Source organism: Schistocerca piceifrons, chromosome 2 (assembly GCF_021461385.2).
Source record: "Schistocerca piceifrons isolate TAMUIC-IGC-003096 chromosome 2, iqSchPice1.1, whole genome shotgun sequence".
Lineage (NCBI taxonomy): Eukaryota > Metazoa > Arthropoda > Insecta > Orthoptera > Acrididae > Schistocerca > Schistocerca piceifrons.
In genome coordinates this window covers 649,496,913-649,511,506 of record NC_060139.1, presented here as the reverse complement: position 1 = coordinate 649,511,506, position 14,594 = coordinate 649,496,913, and the positions used below count along the sequence as shown (strand labels likewise).

General features: G+C 38.0%; 1 protein-coding gene across 1 annotated transcript in view; it reads left to right on the top strand.

Moving 5' to 3' along the window:
• LOC124775696 overlaps positions 1-14,040 on the top strand; it is a 52,647-nt gene extending 38,607 nt beyond the window's left edge. Inside the window, exon 5 of the mRNA XM_047250524.1 lies at positions 11,287-14,040. Coding sequence (XP_047106480.1) covers positions 11,287-11,661 — 375 coding nt within the window. The 3' untranslated portion in view covers positions 11,662-14,040. The remainder of the gene's footprint in view (positions 1-11,286) is intronic.
• Positions 14,041-14,594: the final 554 nt, after the last annotated feature.

The window sequence follows — 14,594 nt, the reverse complement described above, 5'->3', positions numbered from 1 at the left end:
GTAGATGTTGTAACATTGTCTAGAAGAGATGAATAATTGCACTGAGTCTACTCTTTCAGTTGTGTAGTATGAGGATACATACATCTGTTTTTTTTTTTAACTTCTAATATTTCTAATTGAATGAGCTTTGCATCTTTCCCTCTAAGCGTAGGGCTTCTACATTTATTACGTATTTGTGGTTATTGTTTAAGCAATGGTCAAGAAGGAAGAAGCTGGCTTCTTTAATCTCCAGCTTCTACGGTGTTCTCTGAGCCTAGTACTGATTGAACACTCAGTCTGCCCAATATGGCAGACCTGAGACTTTTTAGTAGATTATATTATGAACCCCACTTTTCATGATGGCCTTTTGTTATTTTTTGAATTGAAGAAACATCTACCTAATGTCTGCAGGACACAGAAAAACTCAGGGAAACCCTGTGCCATTAAAATGTTGTTTCACCATATTAGAAATTTTACATATAAAAGGTTAGCTACACCAATTTGTTTTTGGTCTATCTACATTGTTAGCTGGATACAGTAATACCCAGTCTCTTCTTCAGATTTTTAATGAGAATTTTATGAATAATGTTGGATACCGATTCATTATTTGTAGCTATTGTATTAAGTTCCTTGTCATGCTCTTTTTGGGACGTGGAAAGAGAAATGAGGTGGTGGCTCATGTGGTGGAATGCTAAATGTTTATTGGCTGTTAAATTTTGTGAGGAAGTTGGGATAAATGTGACAGTAAAAGAGACTTTCTGGTAAATTTTAAATTTTTGGTTGCTATTTTTTTGTCTGTTTTGCCAGTGGTTTACTTCTCAGAAAATTAATCTTCCACTTGTCCATGAAGATTTTTTGCCAGACAGGGTGATGAAACAGAACCAATTTTGATTTAAACACCATTCAGCTTTACTAACTATGCTCAGCTGTTCTTTTGGATTAATGTTGTGTAAATACAATGATTGTAACACAATATATTTACAATATTTCATAGGACAGCTTGAGAACAAGAGGTGTACATCAAAAGAGACTAATTTTGCATTTGTTGGAATCTTAACATCTGTTAACTTGTTCACCAATTTACCGGATAGACTCCTTTACTGTCACATTCATCCCGGCATTCTCTAAACATCCAGCAGCCTACAAACATGGAGCATGCCACCACATGATCCACTCTCCCCCTTCTATCCCTATTTCTCAAGAAGGCAGAAAGTTAATACAATAAAAACAATAGTTATAATTAAATTAATTTGCATCTAACATTATTGATAAAATTCTCAATAAAAAAATTGAAGCAGTAAGGTCTGCTCTGTACCCAATGAACAATGCAGACAAACTGAAACGGAATTGCTATAGTTTAATCTTTTATAGGTAAAATTTTAAAAGCAAAGAGTTTCTCTGTGTTTTTTCCATGTTACATAGATATTACACAGATGATTGTTTTATTCAAAAGATAAACAACTGGTCATCATGAAAAGTTGCTTCACAAGATTACCTGCCAAGAGTGGCATGCCTGCCATTCTGGACAGACCGGGAGGTCAATCTGCATTAGGTGCAGAGAATACCATAGAAGCTGCAGATTAAATAAGCCAGATTCATCCTTTGTCACACATTGCTTGGACCAAAACCACAAATACATAATAAATATAGAAGTCCTCCACATAGAGGGAAAGAGTGCAAAGATAACTCTTAGAAATATTAGAAATTAGAAAACAGATGTATGTTTTCCCACATACACTACTGAATGAGCAACTCAGTAAACTCTATCTGAACACAGAGACCTTGGAAGACCCAATGGTACTGACCAACCACCATGTCATCCTCAGCTGGATGCAGATATGCAGGTATGGAAGGGTTCATGGGATATGGAGGGATATGTGGTCTGCACACCGCTCTCCTAGAGGTTGTCAGTTTCCATGATCAGAGCTGCTACTTCCCATTCAAGTCTCAGTCAGCCTCACAAGGACTAAGTGCATCCCACTTGCCAACAGCACTTGGCAGACTTGGATGCTCACCCATCCAAGAGCTAGCCAAGCCCGACAGTGCTCGACTTCGGTGATCTGACAGAAACCGGTGTTACCACTGTGACAAGGCTGTTGACATTGAATGAGCAAACTCACTTACATTATTCACCCCTAGAGACAAAGTTGCAACATATATGCTGGGGAAGAACCTTGGTGCCTTCATTCATAAATAGATAATGACACACATTCTTGCTCCTGTGCACATTGCTCTATTCCAGTGTATGTTTATTCATAGTTGTTGTAAATGCTGCCCTAATGAATGCTGCAGAATACAAATGTAACTGTGTCAAAATTGTCGACTGAGATAAATTTCATACTTAAAGTCAAGAATCAATACAATAAGAAATAGTAGCAGAAGTAGAAATAGAAGTAGTTTTATTCATATGTAGATCTCTTTTACAAGGATATTGGATATGCCTAGGTATTACAACTTAAGAAATAAAAGAAGAAAGTAATTCTCATATTCAGACATTAACATACTTACAGGTCTAGTATGACAACGATGAGACAGTGACCTTACAGTAGGAAACGTCCCAGCATTGGCCTGAAGTAATTTAGGGAAACCACAAAAAACAGGAATCAGGATGGTTGGATGAAGGTTTGAGCTTCCATTCTGCCAAATCTGAGCCCAATCTGTTTTAAACAACGCTGCCTCACTTTGTTCTTCCCTAATGTACAAGCTGTTTTGAAATAAGTTATTTAACAATGTAAAAGGCTAATGCTACACTGTTCATTCATTTGTCACCCTGTCATGCACGTACTACACAAATTACAGACACATTGTTTTTTAACAATACACACACTATCAACTGACATCAAAACAATTTTTTTGTACTGTAGCTTCCTCTTTTGCTTGACTTAAAAACTGAGTCATCATCCATCTATAACTGATGAGATGTTAAACTCAGAAAGGAGATAATGTTAGTATTATATGTTGCATAGCTTTGGGAGTAATTCTACTAGAAAAAGGAGAAAGGAGGAAAAATACTGTGAAAGTGTTATGTGGAATGGTGGATGTTTTATTATCATTATTATTATTTATTTGTGCTACATTTAATGGGTACCTATTTACTGCCTTTTTAAATAAGTTTGTGTTAACAATTTCTTTAATCTCCTTTAGCAGTTTATTGTACAGTCTTGGTAGAAAATGCTGGGTGTTGTGCACAAAAGACAGGACTCTAAGGGCATAAAATGCTACATTCTGTTTGCAAGTATGAGACAGGATCAGAAAGTAACACACAGTATTTTTTTCTCCCACGGGATTGCAGATGGACTGCTGAAATTTCTCAACAATATTGTTTGACGGGTTTTGCACTACAGAGAGTATTTTGTTTTCATGTGCAGCACTAGCGAGAGAAGCTTGAAGTACAAAACAAGAATGGCACGCATGTTACTGTCATCGACTTGTGGAGATCAGCGAGGTGTATTTACATATTTGTGGGTCAAAGTGCATAAACTGAGTGAAATTCACCTTAACATGTGTGACATGTTTGGGGATGATTGTAGGGACCATAGCAATGTCTCCAGGTGGTGTCCATTCTTCCAGGAGGAGAGTGAGAACCTTAGTGATTTGCAATGCTCTGGGTGGCCAGTAACAGCTGCAACCCTGCAGAATGTTGGAGCCATTAAAGCAGCAATTTTGAATCACTGGCATCTGCAGCTGCAAACCTTATCGCAGCAGTTCAACATTTCCTGTGGTGCGGTGTCCAATATTATTCATGACATGTTGAAATTTCATAACTTTGTGCTCGCAGGGTGCCTAACAACCTGACAGACAACCACCAGAGCCAGCAAATGACGACAAACTTGGATCATGTTATGCATTACACTGCAGAAGGGCATGTATTTCTGAAAGGAATCATCATTAGTGATGGGCCGCTGGCATACCACTACATGCCCGAAACCAAGTAGGCCTCTGTGGAGTGGAAACATGTTGGTTCCCCAGTACAAAAAGAATTCAGAGTGACTCAAAGTGCTTGTGACAGTGTTCTGAGATATGCATGGTGTATGTTATTGGTGGACTTTGTTGAATACAGGGCCATTGCAAACACTGCAGCCTATATGCAAACTTTGGTTAAGTTGTGTCATGCCCTTCATGACAAATGTCGCAGTGCTCACCCCCATGTTGCTGCTCCTGTTAATAAGAAATTGCCAAATTTGTGAGGGAGGTGCCTGACTTTCATCTATTTGGCTCCCTGAAGAAATTGGCCAACGTTTGGCAACAGATGCGGAAGTGAAGTCAACAGTCTGCTAAAGGCTATACTCCAACCAAAAGGGCATATTGAAACTGGTACCACAATCGGAGAAATGTGTTGAGAATGTCAGTCACTACGTAGAAAAGTGGGTAAAAGATGTAAGCTCATTTGTGATTTTTTTTACTGTGCATTACATTCTGATCTTTGTATGTTCAGGCCACTTCAACTGAATATCAGTATTCATTTCTAGAAATTTGACATTTGTCACACTGTCTGTTGAGGTATTGTCTACATTTAATTTGCGTCATTTCCTCTCATCAAACTGAAATTCATGACAATAGTTTTCTTCACATTTGCTGCCACTTTATTGCTTGTTGACCTATTGTAAACATCTTTGAGTGCTGTATTTGCTTTTTCTGCAAGAGGTTCTCATGTTTTCTCAGTGATTATAATGTGCTGTTGTCAGAAAAGAGAATTTTTTCCCCATGATTAACTCTACTGGGAAAATCATTTATGTACAGGAATGGTATTGGTCCTAATACACTTCCCTGAGGAACTCCTTTATTGATGTATTTTGGTTCTGATAAATTTTATTCTAAAAGTTTGGTCTTATTTGAGGTACAAGATGGAACCCAAAAAAGTAATTATTTTTAAAAGCTATGTATTTTCAAATTGTTTATAAAAGAACCTTATCCCCTTCAAAATACTCTCCATTGAAACTAATATATTTGTTTGTCCCTCCTGTGCTTCCACTGTTTGAAACATTTTTTGTAGTCATCTTTAGAAATGGCTGACAGCTCCTTTCTCATTTTTTTCTGGATTTCTTCAATGTTGTCAAATCGGTGTCCTTTCATTCCCCTTTTTATGGAACCAGGTCAGGACAGTAAGATGCATGAAGCAGCGGAACCCTGGCATTTTTAACCAAAAACTGTCTAATAGAGAGAGCTGTGTGTGCAGGTGCATTGTCCAGTTTCATGTCTGCCACAAATTGGGTCTTTTTTGATGAGCATTGTTGCACAATCTTAAAACTTCCAAATAAAAGGTTTGATTGATTGACTGATCTGGGGAAAATACTCTGAATGAACTACATCCGTGGCATCAAAAAAGCAAATCAGCATTGTTTTGATGTTTGATTTGACTTCACGACATTTTTTGGATGGGTTGTTGATGATGTTTTCTATTGGCTTTACCATTGCTTTGTTTCTAAGTCATAACCATAGCACCATAACTCATCACCAGTAATGACCTTTGATAGAAAATCTGGATTAGTTTCAAGCAGTTGTTTCAAACCACAATGTGTTTCAACTCAGTGTTCCTTTTGATTGTCAGCCAGATCCTGAGGAACAAACTTTCATTCCCAAAATTTCAGTTAAAATTCGCTGAACCGAGCTCCAAGATAACACACTAACTTCTGGCAGTTGATCAATTGTCTGTCCATGGTCTGTGAGCACAAGCTCTCAAATTTTTTCAATATTTTCATCGATTCGGGCAGTTGATGGACACCCAGAATGAGGTTTGTCATCAATTGACATGATGCCATTTTTAAATTGAGCAAACAATTCGTACACTTGAGTTTTTCCCATAGTGTCATCTTGGTAATCTGTTTTTAACATTGAAACAGTTTCAGCAGCATTTTCACCAAGTAGAAAACAAAATTTCACAGCTGCACATTGTTCACTTAAACTTGCCATCATAAAAACGAAGCGAGAACAAAGCAACACAATCACTGTGATGAACAGAACAAGTCAGGTTGACAACACAGGGGGCACTGAACTGGTAATGAGTTGTGCTGTACACACCTATTGGCAGAAATGTGTGCTACACAAGCTTCATCCTTGGCAATGTTATTAGGGTTTTTTTGGGTACCCCCTTGTATATGTTATCTTTGATCTTTGTGCCCTATCTGGTAGGTATGATCAGGACCAGTCATTAGCTTCCCCTCCTGTTCATAATGCTTCTAACTTTTGTAGTAGAACATTATGGTCAGCAGTATCAAAAGCTGTAGAAAGATTAAAAATATGTCTGTGACACACTTGTCTTTGTCAAGAGCATCAAGTACCACTTGTGTGAATTCTACTGTGGCTGACTCCATACTTCTCATACTTTGGAAACCAAACTTGATTCACTTAAAAGGTGGTATTATTCAAGTAATTCATTCACGCAACTTTCATAATTGATTCCATCATTTTTGAGAATAATTACAGCAGGGAAGTGGGTGGCAATTTTGTTTGTCTCCTGCATTACCTTTCTTTAGTAGAGGTACAACTCTTGCCTGTTTTAAATACACTGAAAACTTCATTGATGCAAAGAATTCATTTATTGTGTTTGAAAGGGAACTTATATGTTCTTTAAGCATTATTTTGGTGTACACATTGGTACTTCATCAAAGCCCACAGACATTTTGTTTTGTTGCTTATGTACAGTTTCACTGTCTTCATTCTCTGTGGTTTGAAGTAACATCATAATGCAAATGCGCAATTATTTATAGGTGTTGTATTTGTTTCTGGGAATTTTTGTTGAAAATTCTCTGCAATACTTCAGAAACAGGCATTCACATAGTATGGTAGATGGTGTGGATAATTTATTACTTTATCTCCCACCATTATCAGTATATTATTATGCCTCTCCCTGTTTTCTCTTTTATAACATCCCACTGTGCTTTGCTTTTAATGTCTGAATTGTATAACGATATGTGTGTTTAAATTAATGATATGAATATAATAGAAGAAAACATTCCACGTGGGAAAAAATACATCTAAAAACAAAGATGATGTGACTTACCAAACGAAAGCGCTGGCACGTCGATAGACACACAAACAAACACAAACATACACACAAAATTCTAGCTTTCGCAACCAACGGTTGCCTCGTCAGGAAAGAGGGAAGGAGAGGGAAAGACGAAAGGATTTGGGTTTTAAGGGAGAGGGTAAGGAGTCATTCCAATCCCGGGAGCGGAAAGACATGGTATGTGTCTGCTTGTGTCTGTATATGTGTGGATGGATATGTGTGTGTGTGCGAGTGTATACCCGACCTTTTTCCCCCTAAGGTAAGTCTTTCCGCTCCCGGGATTGGAATGACTCCTTACCCTCTCCCTTAAAACCCAAATCCTTTAGTCTTTCCCTCTCCTTCCCTCTTTCCTGACGAGGCAACCGTTGGTTGCGAAAGCTAGAATTTTGTGTGTATGTTTGTGTTTGTTTGTGTGTCTATCGACGTGCCAGTGCTTTTGTGTGGTAAGTCACATCATCTTTGTTTTTAGATATATGTGTTTATATTTATATATTAATTTATGTTGTCTAGAACTTCCATTAACTCATGGAGAAATTTTCCACACTACCGCTGGGAGATACATGCACAAAATGATTGATTTCTTGGTGACATCAAGCCCTGTTAATTCAGTAGCTGGTATTTCAAAGTGTTTGTCTTCACTTACTTCACTAAGGTCTTCACTTACTTTACTAAGGCCATGTCCTGATTTGAACTGTTTTCCTTTTCTGATAGACACTAATCAACCAGAACATTATGACCACTGACGTACTATCAATATAAACCCATTCCAGGCAATAGCAGTATCATCCAGCAAGGAATGACTGCTAGTCAGACAAATGCACAGTGCATGTAGTATCAGTGAGCTTGCCGTCCATGTGTAGAATGGGAAAGGTGCATGATCTATCTGATTTTGACAAAGGGCAGATTCTGATGGCCTGGAGGCTCAGCATGAGCATTTAGAAAAATGCACAACTTATTGTGTGTTCCAAACACCCAGTGCACCAAACATTCCTAATGTGGATGTTGGCAACGTGCATGGTCTGATGAATGCCGATACCTTCTTTATCATGCTGATGAGAGGGTGCAAACCTGTCATCTTCCAGGGGAACAGCTGCTTGACATCTGTACTGCGGAACATAGACAAGCTGGTGGCGGCTCCATTATGCTCTGGGGAACACTCATATGGCCATTTGTGGGTCCAGCAGAGCTCATACAAGGCACCAGTATGGCCAGGAAATATCATACACTGGTTGCAGGCCGTGTACACCCCTTCATGACAATCATTTGTCCTGACAACAGTGTCATTTTTCAACAAGATAATGCACCATATCACAAGGCCAGGAGTGTGATGGAGTGATTTGAGGAACATAGTGGCAAGTTCCAATGGTGCGCCCCCACCCCCGCCCCCCAATCTCCCAGGTTGCCAGATCTGAATCCAATCGAACACATCTGGTATGTGACTGAATGTGGTGTCACAGCTCATTGCCCCCCACCCCCCACCCCTCTCCCCGGAATTTACTGTAATTAGGCGACTTGTACGTGCAGATGTCATGCCAGCTCCCTCCAGTGACCCACCAAGGCTTCATTGCTTCCATGCCATGATGCATCGCTGCTGTTATCTGTGCGAAAGGTGGACATACTGGCTATTAGTTAGGAGGTCATAATGTTGTGGCTGATCAGTGTAATCCTTTGAAGTAGTCCTACAGTGTGAGTCTGTCCTTTCATACAATGATAATTTCAGAATTTTCTGAACTGCCTTAGATACTCTTTAGGCAGGGGAACCTATTGTCTGGATTTAATCCTAAAAAAAGCCTTCTTCTCCATCCATGACCCATTACAACAGGTATTTCACCGTGTGTGGCATGAGATCCACCCCCCCTCCCCGCTGTACCAACCTTCCCTTCCCAGTCCTGTTTGAGTGTAGGCTATGCCTAGTGAAACTCATTCCATTGATAATCCCAACAGGTGCCAGAACAACATCTGCAAAGTCAACTGCCATCAGTACAATTTCTAATCCCACATTAATCTGCCTTTGATTGTTTGCTAGCTTTAGAAACAGTTGTGTGCTATAAAATAGGCTTACAACCTGAGACCTAAGCCATACAATAATAATAAAGTTTCGGAAACAAGGCACAAAAGTATTTTATTGAGATACCATACTACAGTGCTTTTATCTTCTGCTTGATTTTCTGGGGATTTACAGTTCCCGTTGGTTGTCCCTGTAGCGCAGTCACACTTTAAAAGTAAATCAGTTGGCGTTTTCTGTGATTTCAACTGTATAGAGTATAAAATTTTGCTGAGGAAATAATAAAACAGAACACTCCAGTTATATGGGTGTATTCATATTAATGCTGTTGCATAAATTTGATAATAGAAATAAGACATCTTCAGGGAGCATGCAGCTGTTACACTCAAATGACTGTGTGTTCACTTTTAATAGCATTTGTGGGTGATAATAAAAATGACTTTCAACTGGACTTTGGTGGGTACATAAGAGTCAAAAGAGGCTGAACAAAGTTCTGTGTATAGTTGACACAGAATTCAAAGGAGTGAAAATCTCTGTCATTCGCTAATCTGCATGTTTCTAAATTGATATCAAAACAGTAGATTTCAGTCCTATAAGAAGAACATCTTCCTTCAGTGGCTGACTGTAAAAATAATCTTGGAGCAGTTGTGCAAAGTTTGCATCAGATATCGATCCTATGCTAGCTGCACCATACAACTCTAATAATTTGTGACTATTGTAATATACTTAACCTGTTGCGACACTGAAGCTGTTGCAACTAGGTGCTGCTTGGTACTAGGCTAAGTAACAATGAAAAATATGCAGAATTTTATGGTTTCTGTTATGAATTCAAGATGTTGGGGGACAGGGAGGAGGAGGAGGAGGGGGGGAATACATGATAGTGTTACATATGTCTCCTATTTTATCATCCATCTTGTTTAGGAGTTACACGGAAAAATTTTGTCCACCTTATGCATGAAATCTGTTTCTATATTCAGTTTGCATTTTGTGTTTCTATATTCAGTTTGTGTTTTGTGCAAAACAACAAATTTTTAAGAGAAAAGACAATTTTTTAAAAGTCCTTGTAGATGTATTCACTAGTCCTGGTGTAATTAAAGGTAACATTTATATAAAACTACCAAACATGCATAAAATATGATTTAAACAAAAATGCCACCTAGCACATATGTCAATGCTATGAAATTGCTAACTGTTTACATAAACAAGGAGGAATCATCAAATTTAAGAATCTGTGATCAGAAAAATACAGACTTTATGTTTATAGAAGCAGTTCTTATTAACTTCGTCCATTAATTCCTCTTGCGTTTTTGAGTTCTGAATCCTTAGTGAAGAACTCAGTCATTCAATTATTTGTATCGTAAAGATAAACTGATTAAAAAACATAAAATAATTTCATGTGTTCTTTGAAAGTCAAAGCAGGTTATCTACTCATCTGTGAGTGTCTTTGCTGACTTTCCATGCCAACCCCTGTATCAGTCACATGTGGCCCATACTATATGACAATGTGTTTGAAACACATCATCTCTAATGCTGTTCATTTATACCCTTGTCTCCTCCACCCCTTATGCAAATTTCTTGCTTCAAAACAACTGCTGCTCTTAAGTACATAATACAGTGGTTGAAACACTCTTTGTCCCTAATACTGAGCAGTTTTACCATTACACAAAGATACAGTTAGTAATATACTTGCTTCTTTCTCCTGACAAGATTATGGCTATCGGACCCTCTCTTTCTTGTTGCAAGACATTCTGCATATTTTACATTACATTACGACACAAAGATTATGACAAGTCTTGTGCATAATATGTAACCCAGCAAGCAGAAATAATTATAACAGAAATAGTGGAGGCAATAGTGGTTACAGCAGGAATGAAACACATTTGATATTCAATTATACAAGTGGAGCTTCAAAGACAAATTATTGGCAGATTGATTTACACGATGGATAGTGGCAGCAATGAACATAAGAGAATGGTTGGGCATTCCCAAAAGGCATGCAGGAGAACGTCTGTGAAGTTTGGAAGGTGGGAGATGATGGACTGGTGGAAGTGAAACTGCGAGATGGGTCATGAGCCATGCCTGGATAGCTCAGTTGGTAGATCCATTGCCCATGGAAGGCAAAAGTGCCGAGTTCAAGTCTTGGTTCAGTACACAATTTTACTCTACCAGGAAGTTTCAAATACATTGATTTATGTTTGTTTGTTGATAATGAAATATGCATTATTTATTTTATAGAGTAATTTTACATAGAAACAATATTTGAATTATGTTTTACCCTCTTTGTGATTGTCAACAGGTTGCCCAGGCACAGCTTGTAAACTTCCTGCAGGTGCCAATACAGACGCATGCTGTATCGCCGCCACCTCCTATAGTACCTCCTTCGGCTGACGACAGCTTGAGGAGGCCCCTCACCACATTCCAGCCCCTGAGGAAAGTCAGCTCCAGCAGCAGCCGCAGCCCAGTAGAAAGCTCTGTGGATGTGCGACACAGCTTTGGGAATGGCAATTGCTGGGATGAGGATGAGGGTTGGGACTGGGAGGGCGAGGAGGGAGCGGGTCCTCCCAGCTACACTGCTCTCACTGACTGGTCTGCTAGTCATGATTATCTAGTAGATGACAGCTTCCTTACATTTGGCTTTCGGCCACAGGATGAAATTACCACTGAGCTGTGATTATCTACCAAAGTGGTGGTATGTGACATGAACCTTCTTTTCCATTGAATAACACCAGTCATGGTGTACAGATACATGTAGATTGTGTGCTGATTGCAGATCTATGTGTGTAGCTGAAACCTACACACTGCAAAATTTGGCAGCTGTATCAGGCTCACTATATTATTATCAATTTTCCATTTCCTTATAATCTTAGCTTAAATGTGTTGTTAAATGTCTTGTGTGTCCATTGAAGTAACACTTCAAAAGAGTGGTCAATGCAGTTCACTTGACAGTGGGACAGTAAGCAGAAGACCAAGGCTTCCAAGTAACCTTCGGAAAGTCTCCAATGCATTAGACTGTTGCAGATATTCAGGAACCGGCATTGAAATGATTACCACGATTTTCATCTCCATCTCAGGAAAGCATTTTACACTTCAACTGATGTTCTTGAGAAGTAATTGTTAATGTATGGTACAGAGATATTAGGGAAACATGGAAGTAACTTGTCTCTTTAGCATAATTTTATATGGCAGAAAGCCGATTGCTTAAGATCATTTGCTTATATGTTCTTTGTTGTTGTAAAAATTTTGCTTTTTCTTTTCTAAACTATCACCAGTAAGCAAAATTGTTTATCAAGGGTCATCATTCATTGCGCCATGCTTTACTGTTATATGATGTTCGTCAGCCTTTAGGATTTGCTAATATCTTCAGTGAAACTCCACATAAAGAGTCTAATATGTTGCACTGTGTCCATTGCAGCAATATGCTTGAAGTTTACCACTGTATGCTTTTGTTATTATCAACATGAAAAAATCCCTTAAAAAAGCAGGCCATGTAGGATTTATTGTATTGTGTGTAACATGGTACTCATAAATCTTAAATTTAATTGAAACCTCCATACTAGAGTAGTTCTGAAGAGCACAAATATTTACAACTTTCATTAAAATATTATGCAAAATATCTTTCATCTACAAAACTTTATTTCCTTTAGAAGCAGTATTATACTGGAAAATGTTGTTGCTAACTTAGATAGATTGGAACATCCAAGTTAAAATTACATTCTCACTTCTTTAGAAATGGGTGAAATTGACTCATCACACTGGCTTGGAAAACATGGAACACAAGTATGTGTGATGGTAGGTATGGCAGATATTTTCTGGTAAAAGGTGACTAGTTGTAACTGGAAGTACTGTAATTTGAATTTATTTTGTGGCATATTTTTGACATCTTTAGAATTATTGTGTTGTAGTAAAGTAGAAGTCTCTGTATGAAATCATATGAGCACTGTGAACCAAAAGTTGCACCAAGTTCAATTTATATGAATACAAGGTACTGATCATTTTTTCCATATTGTGAGTAAATGCTGTTTTAGTAAATACCCTTTGCTGTTTGTTCCACAGTGATGCAAGAGATATTGGTTTGGCTTTATGATGAACACTGAATTATGTATATCAATTATGATTTACTTATCACAAATCTTTTTGCTGTGTGTTATGACTACATCTTCATTCACTCTGCTGCCATTTCCTATCAGTTCCTTTTATTACTCCCATCTCACTGATACTGAATGTATGAAGTTCACATTACTAGTATTATTTTCAAAAATTTGTACTCTGAAAACATCACAATAGCAGTTGCTGTGAGAAACATCTTAAGACATCATGTGTGAAACACAAATAAATGCACAGAGCATATAGAACAAATAATGAAAAAAGTGACAAAGAATTTTATAGCCGTTTTCTTGTGTTGTTCAGAACTCTCCTTAATGAGGCCACTCAGGTAATGGACTTGTACATAAAAATAATATAGATGTTGTTTAACTTACAGATTTACATTCTTCTTCAGAGTTGACAGGAACAGCCGCACATTTGCAAGACTGATATGATATTGCTTTAAATGCTAATGTAGGCTGGAGAGAATATTTTCTTGAGAATAGGAGTAGGGAGAAACAGAAGGCATTTGTGTGAAATGAGATGATGTTTAGGCAAGGGGAGAGGAGGATTGAAGTTTTAAAAAGGAGTGAAGATGAGCTAGAGACAACTTTACTCACAGGGAGAGAAGAGCAGGAAGTAAGTAATGATCATTAAATAAATAAGAACAAAACAAAAATTAAGGGAGAGGAAGAAACCTAGAGCAAAGAAGAACAAAACCAAATAATATTAAACCAATGAGAAGGGAGACAAGAAGAAATGAATAAATATATAAAAAATCAAGGAATGGGATAGTAACAAATGAAGGATTTAGAAGGAAGAAAAAGAGAAAGGGAATAGATGTGTGAAAGTGGAAAGATTGCAGGGGCAGGCAAGGACCTAAGTTGAGAGCATAGGGTATTCTGGGTGACCTAGTTGTTCTTACCAAATACAGACAATAGAGAATAGAGTCCAGATGGCATAGGTTGTAAAGTAATTGATAAGGTCTCCTGATATGGGCAGAAACAGTAGCACATTTTTAATCTTATGGTTGTACACAGCTTGTGGCTTCTGATATGAAATGGACAGCTGGTTGGTAGTCATGCCCTCAGAGAATATTGTTGATTGTAACTATCAACCTGTAACATGGTTGCTTTCATATTAATGTTTATTCAGACACTCTTACTAATGAGATGTTTGTAAGATGTCCATGACAGGCCTGAAGAGGAGCTGATGGATGTGTGTATGGGACTAGTATTACATCTCATTTGCTCACAAGTCTGTTACTGCATGGGGAATGAAGTTGATAATATAAGTGGTATATGAATGAATCAGAATATTAAGGTGTTTTGTTGACCGCTGCATGTTACTTTGTGGGATGTAAAACGATTTTGAGAATGATTTTAATAGGACATGATGAGATGTAATCAAAATATTGAGTGAAAGACGTAAGTATCTTCTAAACCAGGTTACACTAGGTGATACGGTGATTGTGTCTGTGGCTGTGGAATGGGAGTGCAGGAGGTGTTTGGAGAGTGAAAA